Source organism: Botrytis byssoidea (genome assembly GCF_014898295.1).
Source record: "Botrytis byssoidea strain MUCL 94 chromosome Unknown BBYS_013, whole genome shotgun sequence".
Classification (NCBI taxonomy): domain Eukaryota; kingdom Fungi; phylum Ascomycota; class Leotiomycetes; order Helotiales; family Sclerotiniaceae; genus Botrytis; species Botrytis byssoidea.
In genome coordinates, this window is record NW_024065854.1 from 780,627 (window position 1) to 794,607 (window position 13,981).

The window sequence follows — 13,981 nt, forward strand, 5'->3', positions numbered from 1 at the left end:
AAACGGAAAAAAGAAAAGCATCCATCGTCTTACACACCCAACAATCGAATTAAACTGTAACGAGGGGATCATCTTATCTCATCTCATCTCATCTCTTCCGACTCCCAAAACTAGAAGCTAGAAGCTGAAAACAGCCAATGAAGAGAGTACCCCATTTTTGTCCATTTCCAAATACCATCTATGTTTCCACAGAATTTTTGCGTAATGAAATGAGTACGACAAAACGAGTCTACAAATACAAACTTTGCGCCGCAACAATATCTCTCCTAATTTTCTTAAGCGACTCGTCGAATTTATTTGAAATGTCATCTGAGCCCATGACTTTTCCTGCTTGAGCCATTTGTCGGAGGAGTTCTTCAAGTCGACGGAAGAGTCGGATCAGAGATCCTTCGTAGACGTCGGTCATTTTACTATTGTGGTGTGTTAGTATTAATTTATTTCGTCTCATTTTACATGAAGATCCTCAGGGTGGCTAGACCCAAGAAGACTTACCAGATCTCTGCAAAACTCTTTCCTTGTGCCCAGACGTAAACAACTTCCATTAGTTGCCACTTGAAACTAGTCACGTATTCTTCCTCATTCATCTTCAATTTACTCTCCGCGGTAACCTTTGCGACGATCCTAGCTTGAGCTTGAATTTCCCTGTATTTAGCAGCCAATTCCTCTTTAAGTGGAGGACATTGACTCTTTTCTTCAAAGATGAAAACCGACAGAACGGCGGCGCACATTTCCGGAGTCAAATCGTTGAAATAACCATTGAAAAGGAGTTCGGAAAGAAGAAGTTCATGACCATCGCCTGTGGATGAGATTTCACATGCAACACGAGCCTTTAGCTCCACGACTTCTTGTTCGTTGATGAAGCCGAGACGACGTAGAACACGTTTGCGTGACTTGAGCTCATCGAGTTGCATGATGCTCAATGCAGAAGCAATAGCCTTACGCTTCTCTTTAATTTGTTTGGTCAATTCGAGTTTGCCAACATATTGATTATAGAGATCTGGGAGACGGGGTGAGTTGTGGAGGGGGTTCGAGAGTAGACGAGATTCAAGAACTTCAATCTTGCGAAGAAGTCTCTTGAAGGAATCATCTGTAATGCCCATATTCTCGATTGGGTCAAGCACTGCGATACCATCTGGGAAACGACGTTTGACTTCCTCGAGAGATTTACGTACTTGATTTCGTTCATTGGCTGGGTGAAGATCCTTTGGAAGGAATATACGAACATGGCCGATGGCTTCAACACATGACAGAAGTACAGGAACAATTTCCATCTTGCCTTTGTCGCCTACAGCAGGTGGTGTGATGCCTAATGGCAAGTCACTTTGTGTTTGTGTAGTAACTGTACTGTCCGAAGAAACTTGCAGAAGCACATCAAGGATGTATGCTTGTTGTGGAGGGAATTCTTGAGCAGATCCTTTAGCAGGTCGTCTTGCTGTAAACTTCACAACTGCTCCCCAGCCGAAATCATGATCTTGATGTTTGATGTGAACAACCCGTCCTGGTTGCATGAATTGAAGACAGTAGTTAGGGTGATTGATAACATCACGCATGTCCTTGGTGTATGTGGTAAGCTGTTGTCGAAGATCGTAGTAATCTTTAATTGTTGCTTCGTCTGGAATTTGAACTTCATCCCTCGCAATTTGCAAGTCTTGAAGTTCCTTTTCGAGAACAGTAACACTTGAAGTGTTCTGGAATTGGTAGAAACAATGTTCCAGCATAAACTCTGGTGAAATTCCTTCCAAACGCATCAAGTTAAGAATCATGTTATAACCAAGGTAGAAAGCTGAATTAAGCTTATCCTGCTCTCCACGAACAATTGTCTTGGCACTCTCTGGCTCCATCTTGTCATTGATCATCATAATGACAATACCTCTATCATCAAGACCACGACGACCAGCACGACCTGACATTTGCACGAACTCGGATGGCGTCAGGTATCGCATCTTCTCACCATCAAACTTCTCGACGCTAGTGAATACTACAGTCTTGGCAGGCATATTCAGACCAATAGAGAAAGTTTCTGTAGCAAAAAGAACCTTGATCAGATTCTCCTGGAACAAGATTTCTATGGTTTCCTTGAGGATAGGAAGAAGTCCAGAATGATGCACACCGATACCACGTCTCAACAATGGTAAGATGTGTTGAATTTGCGGTAGGGTCCTATCCTCTTCCGAGAGAGACTCGATTGCACTCTCAAAGACCTTTGAAACCATGTCTTTTTCGGATTGATCGTTGAAAGCCATGGAGCTCATCTGTAATGCATATGCCTCACACTCTCTCTTACTGAAACTGAAAACGATGACAGGATTGTAATGCTTCAACATGATCATTCGGACAATCTTGTAAATATCCGAACCTTCCTTGTTGGCACCCTTATTGGTCTTCTTATCCTTTCCACGCCCCTTCTGTTTCGCGTTGATGTCTGCTGGATCAGCCCCTTTCTTATCCTCTATTGTTGCCATAGCCTTTGAAAAGTTATCCTCCCTGAAGTTTCCCTTCTCATCAACAATCAAATGTATACCATCTGCACCAGCTGGGAAGAAGTAGTGTTGTAGAGGGGTAGGTCTGAAATCGGTGTAAACAATGTGACATGGCTGGTTGTGAGTTTTCGTGATCCATTCAGCAAATTGCATAGCATTAGGAATAGTCGCAGACAAAAAGACATATCTGACCTTGTCTGGTAACAAGATGATCGTTTCTTCCCAAACCACACCTCTGGATTTATCTCTCATATAATGAATCTCATCAAAGACAACCCAAGCGACTTCACGCATAATCTCAGATCCTCGATACAACATAGATCTTAAAATCTCGGTCGTCATAACCAGACAAGTCGCGGTTGGGTTAATTGTAACATCTCCAGTCATTAAACCAACATCTCCAAAATCCGCAGTAAATTCTCGATATTTCTGATTACTCAAAGCTTTAATAGGACTCGTGTAAATGACTCTCTGGTTGTTTTTGAGACATTGCGCAATCGCATATTCTGCTGTGACAGTTTTTCCTGCACTAGTATGCGCCGATACCAGTACACTCTCATTTCTTTGAATTGATGCAATAGCAACTTTCTGGAAAGGATCTAATTCGAAAGGCCAAGTTCTAGCGGGTTCGGCAGGAGCTTTGTGCTGCGATATTGGAATATATTCGTAATCGGGAGGTAAAGAAACTTGATGTTGAATGTTGTGCTGTAGAACCAATGCTGTTTCTTCTGGGGCACCTTGTAATCCTGCTGAAGCAGCTAGCTCTCGCGATTGTGCTGTCTCGAATGTATCTGTAACTACCGGATCGGCTTCTGTGTCTTTTCTGCGTCGTTTAGCGTCCTTCTTTGCTTCTTTAATTTCGTCATCTTCTTCGATGTCTTCTTCCTCTACATCTGCTTCGACCGCTGGCTCCTCGGAGTCTACCATCTCAGCATCCACATCTTGCGCATCAGCAATTGGCTTTACATCTCCATTGGCATTTCTCTTCTTGCTGCGATCTTTCTTGTCTTTCTTTGCTTTTTTAGTCCTGCTGGGAGCAGCTGTTTGGGGCTTGTCATCGAAGGCGTCAAATAAGTCATCCATGATGAATGATATCCTACCACATTAACCAAGATGCAAAAGGCAATTGTGGTTTGTTGATACTTTTTAAATGTATCAAAAAGTACAAGGTGTGAATGAACAAAGATATTTTTTTATTATCGCTTTCCGCTCCGGGCACTATCTCAGATAACCTTGGAAAGTCCCATTCTTTATATTTAGCCTTAGGCATTAAATTTTCTGGTTTGATTGTCGGCTAGTGCCAACCCGAGCTTCAATCAAAATCATTCGATTGACTGTCTACCAAAAATACAAAGCAGAACTCAATTCTTCAAGGTAAGGCTGCGCTATCATGACAGCCGCAAGAGAAGAGACTAATAGATCATGTTAGATGTTGTCTAGAGCCGCCGTCCGCGCATCCTCCTCCACCTCAATGGTCGCCCGCCGTGGCTTCCACTCTACCCGTGCTCAAATGGGCTCTCCATACCATTACCCTGAGGGACCACGAAGCAACATTCCATTCAACCCAAACACAAAATTCTTCGCTTTAAGATACTGGGGATTCATGGCTCTTGGATTCGGTAAGTTGGGATAGCAGTCCGGCTGAGGGGCATAGAGGTTGAAGGGAACCACACTAATATTGGGATTAGGTGCTCCATTCGGCATTGCAGTCTGGCAAACAAAGAAGAACCAATAGAGGGTTGTGTAGTTATGCGTTGCATTGGGAGGACTGTTATAGATCGATTGGCATTTCAAAGCTAGAAGGGTGGGGGAACGATTGTGTATACAATACAACAGTTTTCACGGGCATGACTTCATTCTTTATATTGGTTATGATGACCTCCCAATGTACTAGTCTCTACCGCGACTCCTTCAGGGCCCCCATGTGACTCTCATGGTCAATTCATACCCATAGAACCAACTCGCGGCTCCTCAAAGACACTTTTTCATACTAGATCAAGCGATTAGAAGACAGCCCCTCATGTCTCTAATATGGCCACTACTTTATTACACACCCTTCTCAAGCCTGCACTTTGACTTTGGTATCAAAGGTATGCCTGTCTGCTGCTTTCAAAGCGAAACATCCCTTAAATTCCTCTTGAGCTGCCGATAGCTCTGCCATTGCACTCTTCATGTGATCAGGATCAGCTCCATTCTGAACCTCAATGCTAGCAGTCAAAATCCATTTGTCTTCAGCATCGAATGGTTCCAATAACTCGAAGGGAGGTAACCTGCTATTGACTTTAGGGCGCGAGTTACTATCAACTTCTTGGAACTCCGAAGGGATTTCAAAGTAGCGACTCAGTGTGAAAACTATATTATTATGAACAGTTCGGTGACTTTCTTGAATAATTTCCCGTGTGAATCTACTTGATGATTAATGACTGTAGATGATTGGTTGGTAGTAATTTCAACGTACCGGTGACTGCTTGCTTGAAGAAGTCTACACAATGACTTTTCATTGTCTATCGCAATGAACATTCTGCTATTCACGACAGCAGCATTGGCTGGATCTGGAAGATCGGTCCATCTCAATGTACCTGGCACCTCATCGCATGGGAGAAGACCTCTAGTTGAAGTCAATAAGTATTTTGTCAAGATATTGAAAGTCGTCTCCAAAGATCACATGGTTTGACATGCAATCAGTGAGAAGTAGGTACTTACGGTTGATCTTCTCCACCATCAACCTCCTTTGCTGGCTGACCAAATTGATTTTTATCAACATCATATATCAGAGTCAGAACATAAGATTGACGAATTAGCTGCTCGTTGAGTGATTTCCACCAGAATTGTTTATTCGGCGGTTGGACTTTCAGAAAGGAAGGATCAAGACCTTTCAAATTGTTTCGACTTCGTGGACCTTCGAATACTAATCGTCGACGAATAAAGTGCTGGGGTATCATACCACAATAGCCTTGGAGTACACGGAGAGAATGGGATACATTTTCGCTGTCCACGGATGCCGAGAGGAATAATTCATGCATGGTGATACACCCAATAGGTTGGCAAGGATTGAGTTTGGGGAAGGCCGAAGTACGGAGGTGGACAGAAAATGTTTGATGGGGAAGTGGGAGGGGGGCGTAAGTTTTTGCTTATTGTGGTATAAAATTGGGTGAGATGAAAATGAGGGAGAGTTTCCGTGGCAGAATTATACTTTCGAAACGTGTTGTTGCAGTAGTGATGGCTATGTAGAAATCAAGGGCTTTGTGCTCAGAATGTGATGACCGTACAGATGAGAGTCTCAAGGGAAATTAATATATCCTTTTGCAGTCTTCAATTCCCATCCCCAAATATGCACCAAGCTATTAGATTTTTTGATATAGAACGAATGCAAGCTAATGATTTCTTTGCTGTCACTCTATCAACATTTCCCCAGACCGCCCCAGACTTTTGGGCCAGACAAGGCTTTCGAGGCTGACAGAGTAGGGACGTAGGTAGATAAATAGGTAGGTAGATAGAAGGAGGACTTTTTGAACTATACTCTGGATGATAATAACTGAACTACTTGAAACTTGAAGTGTAGAATCACCTGGGCAGTTAATGAACCATTGATTATTCTCTCGCTTATGTTCGGATTTGTCCCTGCATAACCCGAATTGCTACTGCTACACTACCTTTTGTATACCCATACAAAGGAAAAGAATCCTCGGTCAGTCCATCACATTCACATTGGCTTATGATTTAGCTTTTGAATGATTAGCTTGTGAAGAGCATCTCTACCGGACCAAGCGACCAACCAAGTTCCAACTAACCAACTAACCAGCCATCAAGCCGTTGAATCTACTGGATGTTACCTACCTGACCTGGGCATGCACTAGAACTACCCTACTACGACCCTACTGTCCACATACCACACGCTCTTCCTGCAAAGTGAAGCCTCTTTCATACATGATGTGACAAGGAATCTGGGGAGAGAAATGATCTGACACTATTTCCATACTTTGTATAATGTACATGCATCGCATCCTTGACACGATATACTTTTTATACATCACGCCATTAACTAGCATGTGTCTGCAAGCACTGTCAGCCAATAAGCGCGCAAGAATGGTTGTGCGATAAGGAAAAAACAGATGATTGATAATTCGATATCGTCTGAGGAATTGGAAATAAATGCTCCATCGGAAGTGGCCTTTATCAATGGCTAACCCCGCACCAACATAGACCGACCTATTTTTTTACCGTGGCATTGTATTAATAAAGGCGGTTGGATTTTCTCTACTCTTCTGTGTCTGCTCTGTTACAGTTTCCCCCTCTTGAGAAAGGTTATTGATTCATTGTTGTTTATTCAATCTGTTTAGAGAAAGAAATATTATATATATATATATATATATACTTATATATACTTATATATATATACATACACACATACCTCATTACCATATTTTCTTTTAAATCAACTGCCACCATTTCCATATCTGGTTACTAGCGGACGCCTATCTATTTCCCCCCATCCACTCATCCATCCGATTCCCGAATTCTCGTCCCACTTACCACACGCTACGAGTACACTATCCCCAAGACTAAAGCTTTCCATTTCCCGACCTCTTTTTCTTTTGTCAACTTGACAACTCAATCTCCAGCAAGTCAAACACAGAGGCAGACGACGATCCTGATTTCCTTCTTAAGGTCGCACATCTTCTCAGTATTCACAAACTCTTTTTTGCGACTACTTCTTCAATCTTTCCCAACCATCAAGATGTTTGCGACCAAGGTTCTCCGTCAAGCCTCTGCTGCTGCTGCTCACGCTGAGCGTACCCCAATGATCAGGTTCATGGGCAAGAGATCAATTCCTTGTATGTATTCTAGTTTTTAATCTGCTCTATAATTCATTCTAACAGTTGAAATAGCTTCGGTTGATCACTCTGCACGACCACATCCAGCTTCCCCAACCCACGAACTTCCAGCAGGATTCGCTGAGGCTCAAAAGTCTTCCTCCTCTTCCTTCTCTTCCTACAGACAAAATGCTCAACAACATGGTCCACTTGGTCGAAGCGCTAGAAGTGACGGTACAATTGGTTCTCTCTCCGGTAGAGCTTTAGGCTCCGTTGCTCCAACCAAGGGAGAATACTTCGATCGCAGTGAACTCCCTGCACGCTTCCGACGTACTCCAATTGATCTTGCCGAGATTGATGCAATTGAGACTGGTGGTGCTACAGTTGTTTGCTAGATCTGAAACTTATATAAAAAATAAAAAAACGAAGAAAAATAATTGTACATTTACGGCAGGCTACGGAAAAGTGATGGATCGAGAAAGGATATACCCACGAAAACGACGAATTCTCATGAAGATTTTGTGAGAAGATGGATGAATATCAATAAGTCATCCTCCAGGACAGAGTGGAACAAGCTCTGTGTCACTGTTTGAAAGTTTGGGATGCACAAAAGGACTGTAGTTGGGATCAGTGGCATGGAAAAGTTGCTTTTATGGGAGTCGGAGCATGTACCATCTTTCCTATTGGGATAATTTTGATCTTGACCTTTACTCTGGAGTATGGGTTTCTGGGAGGTTCTTTATGAGAGTAGCTCTCTGAATCTTCACGAGATGAGTTGAAGAAAGCAAGAATATAACAAATATTAAATCAAACATTAAACCTAGATACATTGATCACGTGCATAAATCATCATGATTTTAAACTAGGTACCTACTTAACCACAACTCCTCGGGTTGATATTCTCCATCTTGGGCTGTTCCCTCTTAGATGATGCATATTCATGACATAAAATGACGACCGAATTCCTGAAATACAAACAAATATCCTTTTCTGAGTTCGAATGACCACCACTCGCTAAGAATGAATCCTACCCATTACATCGCGTCATTCTCATATATCCCCCATTCATCTACAAACAATTGATACTTACGTTCAAAGCAGCACTTTGCCTTCTCCCCTCATTAACAGTCCTGCTTAATCAATCAAATCATCTGACCCCGGATACCATGTCAGGATCAGAAGAAATCAAAGAGATAAACCAATCTGGTAAACTCATCGCTACATACATTCGTTCTCATACTACCGAGACTTCTGGCACGAAATCTGACCGGATCGATGTCCATGTATGTGTTTCTTTCTCTCTATCTATAGACATTTCATGTCTCTTGATAGATGAGAGAACCTCTTAGATTGATGAATACTGAACCTTTGAAATAGATACCAAAAGGTCCATCAACATGGGTTATGAGCTTAGTAGGGGCATTCATGCCGGTGGGATATCCGGATAGTGTTACGGAGGATTATACTGCGTGGGTTTTTTCTCTTTGGAGATCTCTCCTGCCTTGTTTTCTTGATTGAAATGGTGTGAGGAATCTGGCGAATGATGGGACTAATGGATTGTATCATAGGTATCAATTTTATGTAAGACACCTTTGCTGAGGGAGGATAGGAGAGGAAATGCTGATAAGAGAAGGATTCTATTCAGGCTTTTGCTAGTACAATTGCGGGGCTGTTGGCTAGTAGGGCTGTACTTCAAGGTAGGAATGAGGTGAAGAGTTCTTTTGTTTGGAGGTTTGGGATAGAGGGGTTCTTTTTGTGCTTGAATTTGTTGTTATGAGTTGTTGTAGAGTGTTGTCACAACTCCCTATCTTGATATTCCCTTATCCCGACATTACCACAAGCCTTCATCTGAGGGATACTCCGAATCTAACCTATCCCAGGTCTCGGCGTAGGCGACTCCACCGCCTCAGCAACCCACGCCGTTCTCCTCTCCATCCTCCAAGAATCTGCAGGACGCATCTCCACCATCCTCTTCGCACACCGACTCGGCAGCGCTCTCGAACCCGAATGCAAAAAATATCGTCTCATGGCTGACATCTTCAACGATGCTGCTATGATTCTAGATTGCGTCTCACCTGCTTTTCCCAAAATCCCTCGCGTGTTTTTACTCAGTGCGAGTAGTGTATGTAAATCACTCTGTGGGGTTGCGGCGGGAAGTAGCAAGGCGAGTTTGAGTGCGCATTTTGCGAAGATGGGAAATTTGGCGGAGTTGAATGCGGTGGGTTTTCTTGCTTCTAGTGATAGGTAGATAATGAATGGAATGGTACTAACAGGAAGATAGAAAGATGCAAGTCAGGAAACTCTCATATCCCTCCTGGGTATGCTCGTTGGGACGTTTGTTGTATCCAAGATTTCTTCCCAGGTAGCCACATGGATTGCACTGCTCTCTCTCCTTTCTATTCATCTCGGGACGAACTACATGGCCGTCAGATCAGTCACCATGCGTACCCTCAACCGACAACGAGCAAATCTCGTCATCTCATCGTTCCTCTCAAATCCAGAACATGAGGAAAACAAAACTGCCCTCCCTTCCCCTAGAGAAATATCACTCCAAGAACGCATTTTCGAACGCGACGGCGCAATTCGCAACATCCAAGGCACAATACTCGCTTACTGCAAAGTCGGCGTGAGTCTCCAAGAACTACTCTCGTCAATTTCCACACCCACCACTGCAGGAAGTTATGCAGAACCTGATTCAATCCTCACATCTCTACTATCCATCTACCAAACCCAGGGTTACATAATGTGGTATTCCCATTCTCGAAATACATTCCTCGTTGTTCTGAAAGAAGGAACAGCACCGAAAGCCCAATTGGATGCGTGGTTCCATGCTATTTTCGCTGTTACTTTTAGGGGAGAGAAGATCCGTGAATCTGAAACTAAGAAGATGGACAATCAAATTGTTCTGAGCTGGATGCGCAACTCACTAGAGGAATCGGAGAAATGGAGAGCGGAAACGAAGTTTTATGAGCAGTTGGAGAGGAGAGGATGGGATTTGAATACGCCGGCAATTGAGGTGAGAGCGGGAACCAGATTGGTTATTTCGGGTGGAGAGGGGAGGGGAGAGTAGGATGTGTGGATGGGGAACCAAAAGGTTGAATAATAAGAATTCTGAGTATTATTTTGGTGTTTGGAATATGAATTCTAATAAAAAGTGTTTTTATGCTGGATAGAGGTAGATTTCGAAGCTTGGAAATTTCACTTCACTTCACGTCACTCCACCCATTCCATCTATATTTAAGTTTGCATGTTAAGATAGGTAATTGCAGCGTCTTTCTTGGGGATATCATTCTCATTCTCATTCTCATTCTCATTATGCGCCCTTTATTTCATTCATTCATTCATTCATTCATTCAATGTCAAGTCACACCCAAAAGAAGGATTAGATCGAGTAAATTCTCCCCTTGAATATAAAGAAAAGATAGAATAGACAAGGGGGGGAACTTTTCAAATGCGAATTTGTTGGAGTTTGGATATCGGATGGGTATTCTAAAATGATCATACCCCGTGTATTGGATGCTAATACTGTAGACTCCCATTCTGAATGACAAGGTTTTATGTTCCTGATATATTTGGTATAGATTTATTAGACTGTACATAAAAATTTAATGTACAGCTCGGAGCAGAGAGTATGTCCTTTGAAGTCAAACTCAAAGAGTACATCGGTATACAAACACCGTAACACCTAGAATATACAATCCAGTGCCTAGTTTTCCATTTCATCCCTCTCAATTCGTTAATCGTACATCCTCTCCTCTCCATCTCATCTTTCGATACTAAAGTCTCTAGGATGGCCCAAGTGGAAGTAATAGACATGCGGAAAGCTTCAGATGATATACACTCATCCGATAATGTTGGGCGCCTATCTCCTGCGTCCTGGAGCCATGGCAGAATATACATCCTGGCCTGTGTCCCATCTGAAATTATATCGAACTTGGATCGGACCTTCTCCCAGACGTAAGGAAGGTCTCATGGAAGTTGTCATGTCCGTCCATCTCCGCTTACTACAAGCTGTGACCGTGGCCCATGATGCCGAGTTATGATTACAGTCTCAACCTCCCCATTTCTCATCTTCCCAACGTAGAGCTCTAGTTAAATACCTTCCAAGCTCTCATCTTCCATCCCTCTAGGGTGTTCAACTTTGGTCGAACGTCTAAGAAGAAATTGAGTTTTCCACTTCCATCAGGTGAAGCTTTGCCTGCGTAAAAGTCTATGATGTAATCAACTCTCTTACCGCATCGATCAACAACCCAATCGTGACGGTCAAAGGGAGCGGTATATCCAAGAATTGTATTGAATCGAGCTTTAGGCGAAAGGGTTTGCGAAAGTCCGAGGAAAGAATGAAGACGAGGTCCACCACATCTATTGAAGTTATTAGTCCACACCTTATCACAAAACTTCTCAAAGGACATACTTCTCGCTTCCCCATCCCGCCTCCCACTCTCGAATTTCTTTCCATGCCCTCTCATTCACAGCATTATGAATCGGCACAATAGTTTTCATATCTGCGGCGTCCGATTGATGGCCTTTGCGTTTCATGGCTTCAAAAAACATTTTTTCACTAGGATAGATCCAGTTTCCGGATGCAGAAACACCGGATTCAGATTCGGAGTTCGCGGGATGAGAGGTTGAAGGAGATGAGGACGCGGGGGGATCATTTGGAGTAGGAGATGCGCGAGGAATCGTGGAGATTTCACGGTCGAGTCCCAGGCGGGGCGGAGAAGTTGCGGATTTGGGAGTTGATGGTGGTTGAGAGGGTGTAGGTGAAGAATTGTCCCAGAAGAACAATCGCGAGAGAAAACTTGAAGGTGTATGTGTAGGAGGAGTGGTTTGATCAACGGTTGAAGAATCACAACTTGGACCTGGTTTTGATGGAGGGGTTGCGCCTGGGAAAGGTGGTTTAGTGGAATTGTTTTTTAGCCATGCTGAACGTGTTGCATGATCGACTGGACAGGCTTCTATGCCTTGGTTTGACTCGTCTTTAGACATGCTTTGTGGTTGTGTAGATTATGAAGATATACTTTTCTTAAGTGAGTGAGGGGTGATTGTTAATACAAATAAATTGAATTGGTCGAAGCATTAAAATAATTATTTTGCCTTATCCGCTGATCTTAACCCCAGCTTGAATTTGCTTTGCTGATTGGTTAACCCTTGTACCTTACTAGCGGATTATACTTTCCCCGATTGGTAGTTGTTGACCGCCTTTGACATTTTGCTATCAGGTGAAGCGACTGGGGTTTGTTGTCAATAGGAGACTTCTTTTAATTTCCTAAGAAGGGAACTATTGAAATATTGAAAATAAATACTTCTTGTTTATTCTTTCGAAAAAACTCAAAAGCAAATTCTAAATCTTTATATTTAATTCACAATACCTTCAGAATGTCAGACACAAAAATTTATCAAGCCAGTACCACGGCGCCAGTTAATATCGCAGTAGTCAAGTAAGTAAAGCTACCCCTCTTCCTTCCATTGTACTTCTTGCATTGTCCACGCTAAGAAACCTGAACTAATATATTCTCTCACCAACCAGATACTGGGGAAAACGCGATGCAAAACTAAACCTCCCAACCAACTCCTCCATCTCTGTAACCCTCTCTCAAAATGATCTCCGCACGCATACCACCGCTTCCTGCTCCCCCACCTTCACTCAAGATTCTCTTCTCCTCAATGGCTCTGACCAAGACATCTCCAATGCCCGCACTCAAGCCTGTTTCCGCGAGCTTCGCTCTTTACGTTCCGCACTCGAAAATTCCGATTCCTCGCTCCCAAAACTCTCTTCTTACTCCTTGAGAATCATCTCGGAGAACAACTTCCCCACAGCTGCAGGTCTCGCTTCGTCCGCTGCTGGTTTCGCCGCTCTCGTTAGAGCTATCGCCAACTTATATGAATTGCAATCTAGTCCTACCGAACTCTCGAGGATCGCAAGACAGGGAAGTGGCTCTGCTTGTCGTTCTTTGTTCGGAGGTTATGTGGCTTGGGAGATGGGTCAAAAGGAAGATGGATCTGATTCCGTAGCTGTGGAAGTAGCACCTGCTTCTCACTGGCCAAACATGCGGGCTCTTATTCTCGTCGTTTCAGCCGAGAAGAAGGGAGTTTCCAGTACCTCTGGTATGCAAATCACAGTCGCGACATCGAAACTTTTCAAACGGAGAGCAGAGAATGTGGTTCCAGAACATATGAAGGAAATGGAGCGGGCAATCAAGGAGAAAGATTTCGAGGGATTTGCAAAGGTTACTATGATGGATAGCAATAGTTTCCATGCAACATGTTTAGACACTTTCCCACCCATTTTCTATTTGAATGACGTTAGTAGAGCAGCAATCAGAGCTGTAGAGGATATTAACAATGCCGCTGGAAAAACGGTTGCGGCATATACTTTCGATGCTGGTCCAAACGCTGTTATTTATTTCGAGGAGGAGAACCTTGGATCCGTAGCTGGTGCGTTGAAGAGTGTCCTTGGAGGTGTGGATGGATGGAATGGAAAGGATGTCGAGAGCAAGAGCGCAGAACATATTGATGAGAGAGCCCAGAAGGTTCTCAAGGACGGTGTCAGCAGAGTAATTTTGACCGGTGTAGGTGGAGGACCAGAGAAAACTGAGAAGCACTTGAGCACTTGAATTAGAGACGATTAGTTAATATAAATGGGGTTCGTGGAATCACGAAGAAAGAGCGAACATTAAAGTTAGC

The 13,981-nt window shown here is 43.2% G+C and overlaps 7 protein-coding genes across 7 annotated transcripts; 4 read left to right on the plus strand and 3 right to left on the minus strand.

Moving 5' to 3' along the window:
• Nucleotides 1-229: 229 nt before the first annotated feature.
• Nucleotides 230-3,563, minus strand: EAE97_007044 (uncharacterized protein; the record flags this gene model as incomplete). The annotated part of the gene is made up of 2 exons (XM_038877558.1): nt 230-410; nt 493-3,563. The coding sequence occupies 2 exons, from the start codon at nt 3,561-3,563 to the stop codon at nt 230-232; spliced, it is 3,252 nt and encodes a 1,083-aa protein (XP_038731748.1).
• A 346-nt stretch (nt 3,564-3,909) lies between these two features.
• EAE97_007045 (uncharacterized protein) lies at nt 3,910-4,215 on the plus strand (the record flags this gene model as incomplete). The annotated part of the gene is made up of 2 exons (XM_038877559.1): nt 3,910-4,099; nt 4,169-4,215. 2 exons carry the CDS (start codon nt 3,910-3,912, stop codon nt 4,213-4,215), a joined length of 237 nt encoding a protein of 78 aa, XP_038731749.1.
• A 324-nt stretch (nt 4,216-4,539) lies between these two features.
• EAE97_007046 (uncharacterized protein) lies at nt 4,540-5,503 on the minus strand (the record flags this gene model as incomplete). The annotated part of the gene is made up of 3 exons (XM_038877560.1): nt 4,540-4,885; nt 4,939-5,088; nt 5,184-5,503. The coding sequence occupies 3 exons, from the start codon at nt 5,501-5,503 to the stop codon at nt 4,540-4,542; spliced, it is 816 nt and encodes a 271-aa protein (XP_038731750.1).
• A 1,715-nt stretch (nt 5,504-7,218) lies between these two features.
• On the plus strand, nt 7,219-7,689 carry EAE97_007047 (uncharacterized protein; the record flags this gene model as incomplete). Its single annotated transcript, XM_038877561.1, has 2 exons — nt 7,219-7,315; nt 7,370-7,689. The coding sequence occupies 2 exons, from the start codon at nt 7,219-7,221 to the stop codon at nt 7,687-7,689; spliced, it is 417 nt and encodes a 138-aa protein (XP_038731751.1).
• Nucleotides 7,690-8,460: 771 nt separating this feature from the next.
• On the plus strand, nt 8,461-10,364 carry EAE97_007048 (uncharacterized protein; the record flags this gene model as incomplete). The annotated part of the gene is made up of 6 exons (XM_038877562.1): nt 8,461-8,577; nt 8,672-8,763; nt 8,863-8,875; nt 8,928-8,991; nt 9,175-9,512; nt 9,576-10,364. 6 exons carry the CDS (start codon nt 8,461-8,463, stop codon nt 10,362-10,364), a joined length of 1,413 nt encoding a protein of 470 aa, XP_038731752.1.
• A 1,018-nt stretch (nt 10,365-11,382) lies between these two features.
• Nucleotides 11,383-12,283, minus strand: EAE97_007049 (uncharacterized protein; the record flags this gene model as incomplete). Its single annotated transcript, XM_038877563.1, has 2 exons — nt 11,383-11,656; nt 11,709-12,283. 2 exons carry the CDS (start codon nt 12,281-12,283, stop codon nt 11,383-11,385), a joined length of 849 nt encoding a protein of 282 aa, XP_038731753.1.
• A 390-nt stretch (nt 12,284-12,673) lies between these two features.
• EAE97_007050 (uncharacterized protein) lies at nt 12,674-13,911 on the plus strand (the record flags this gene model as incomplete). Its single annotated transcript, XM_038877564.1, has 2 exons — nt 12,674-12,735; nt 12,825-13,911. The coding sequence occupies 2 exons, from the start codon at nt 12,674-12,676 to the stop codon at nt 13,909-13,911; spliced, it is 1,149 nt and encodes a 382-aa protein (XP_038731754.1).
• Between the last annotated feature and the right edge of the window lie 70 nt (nt 13,912-13,981).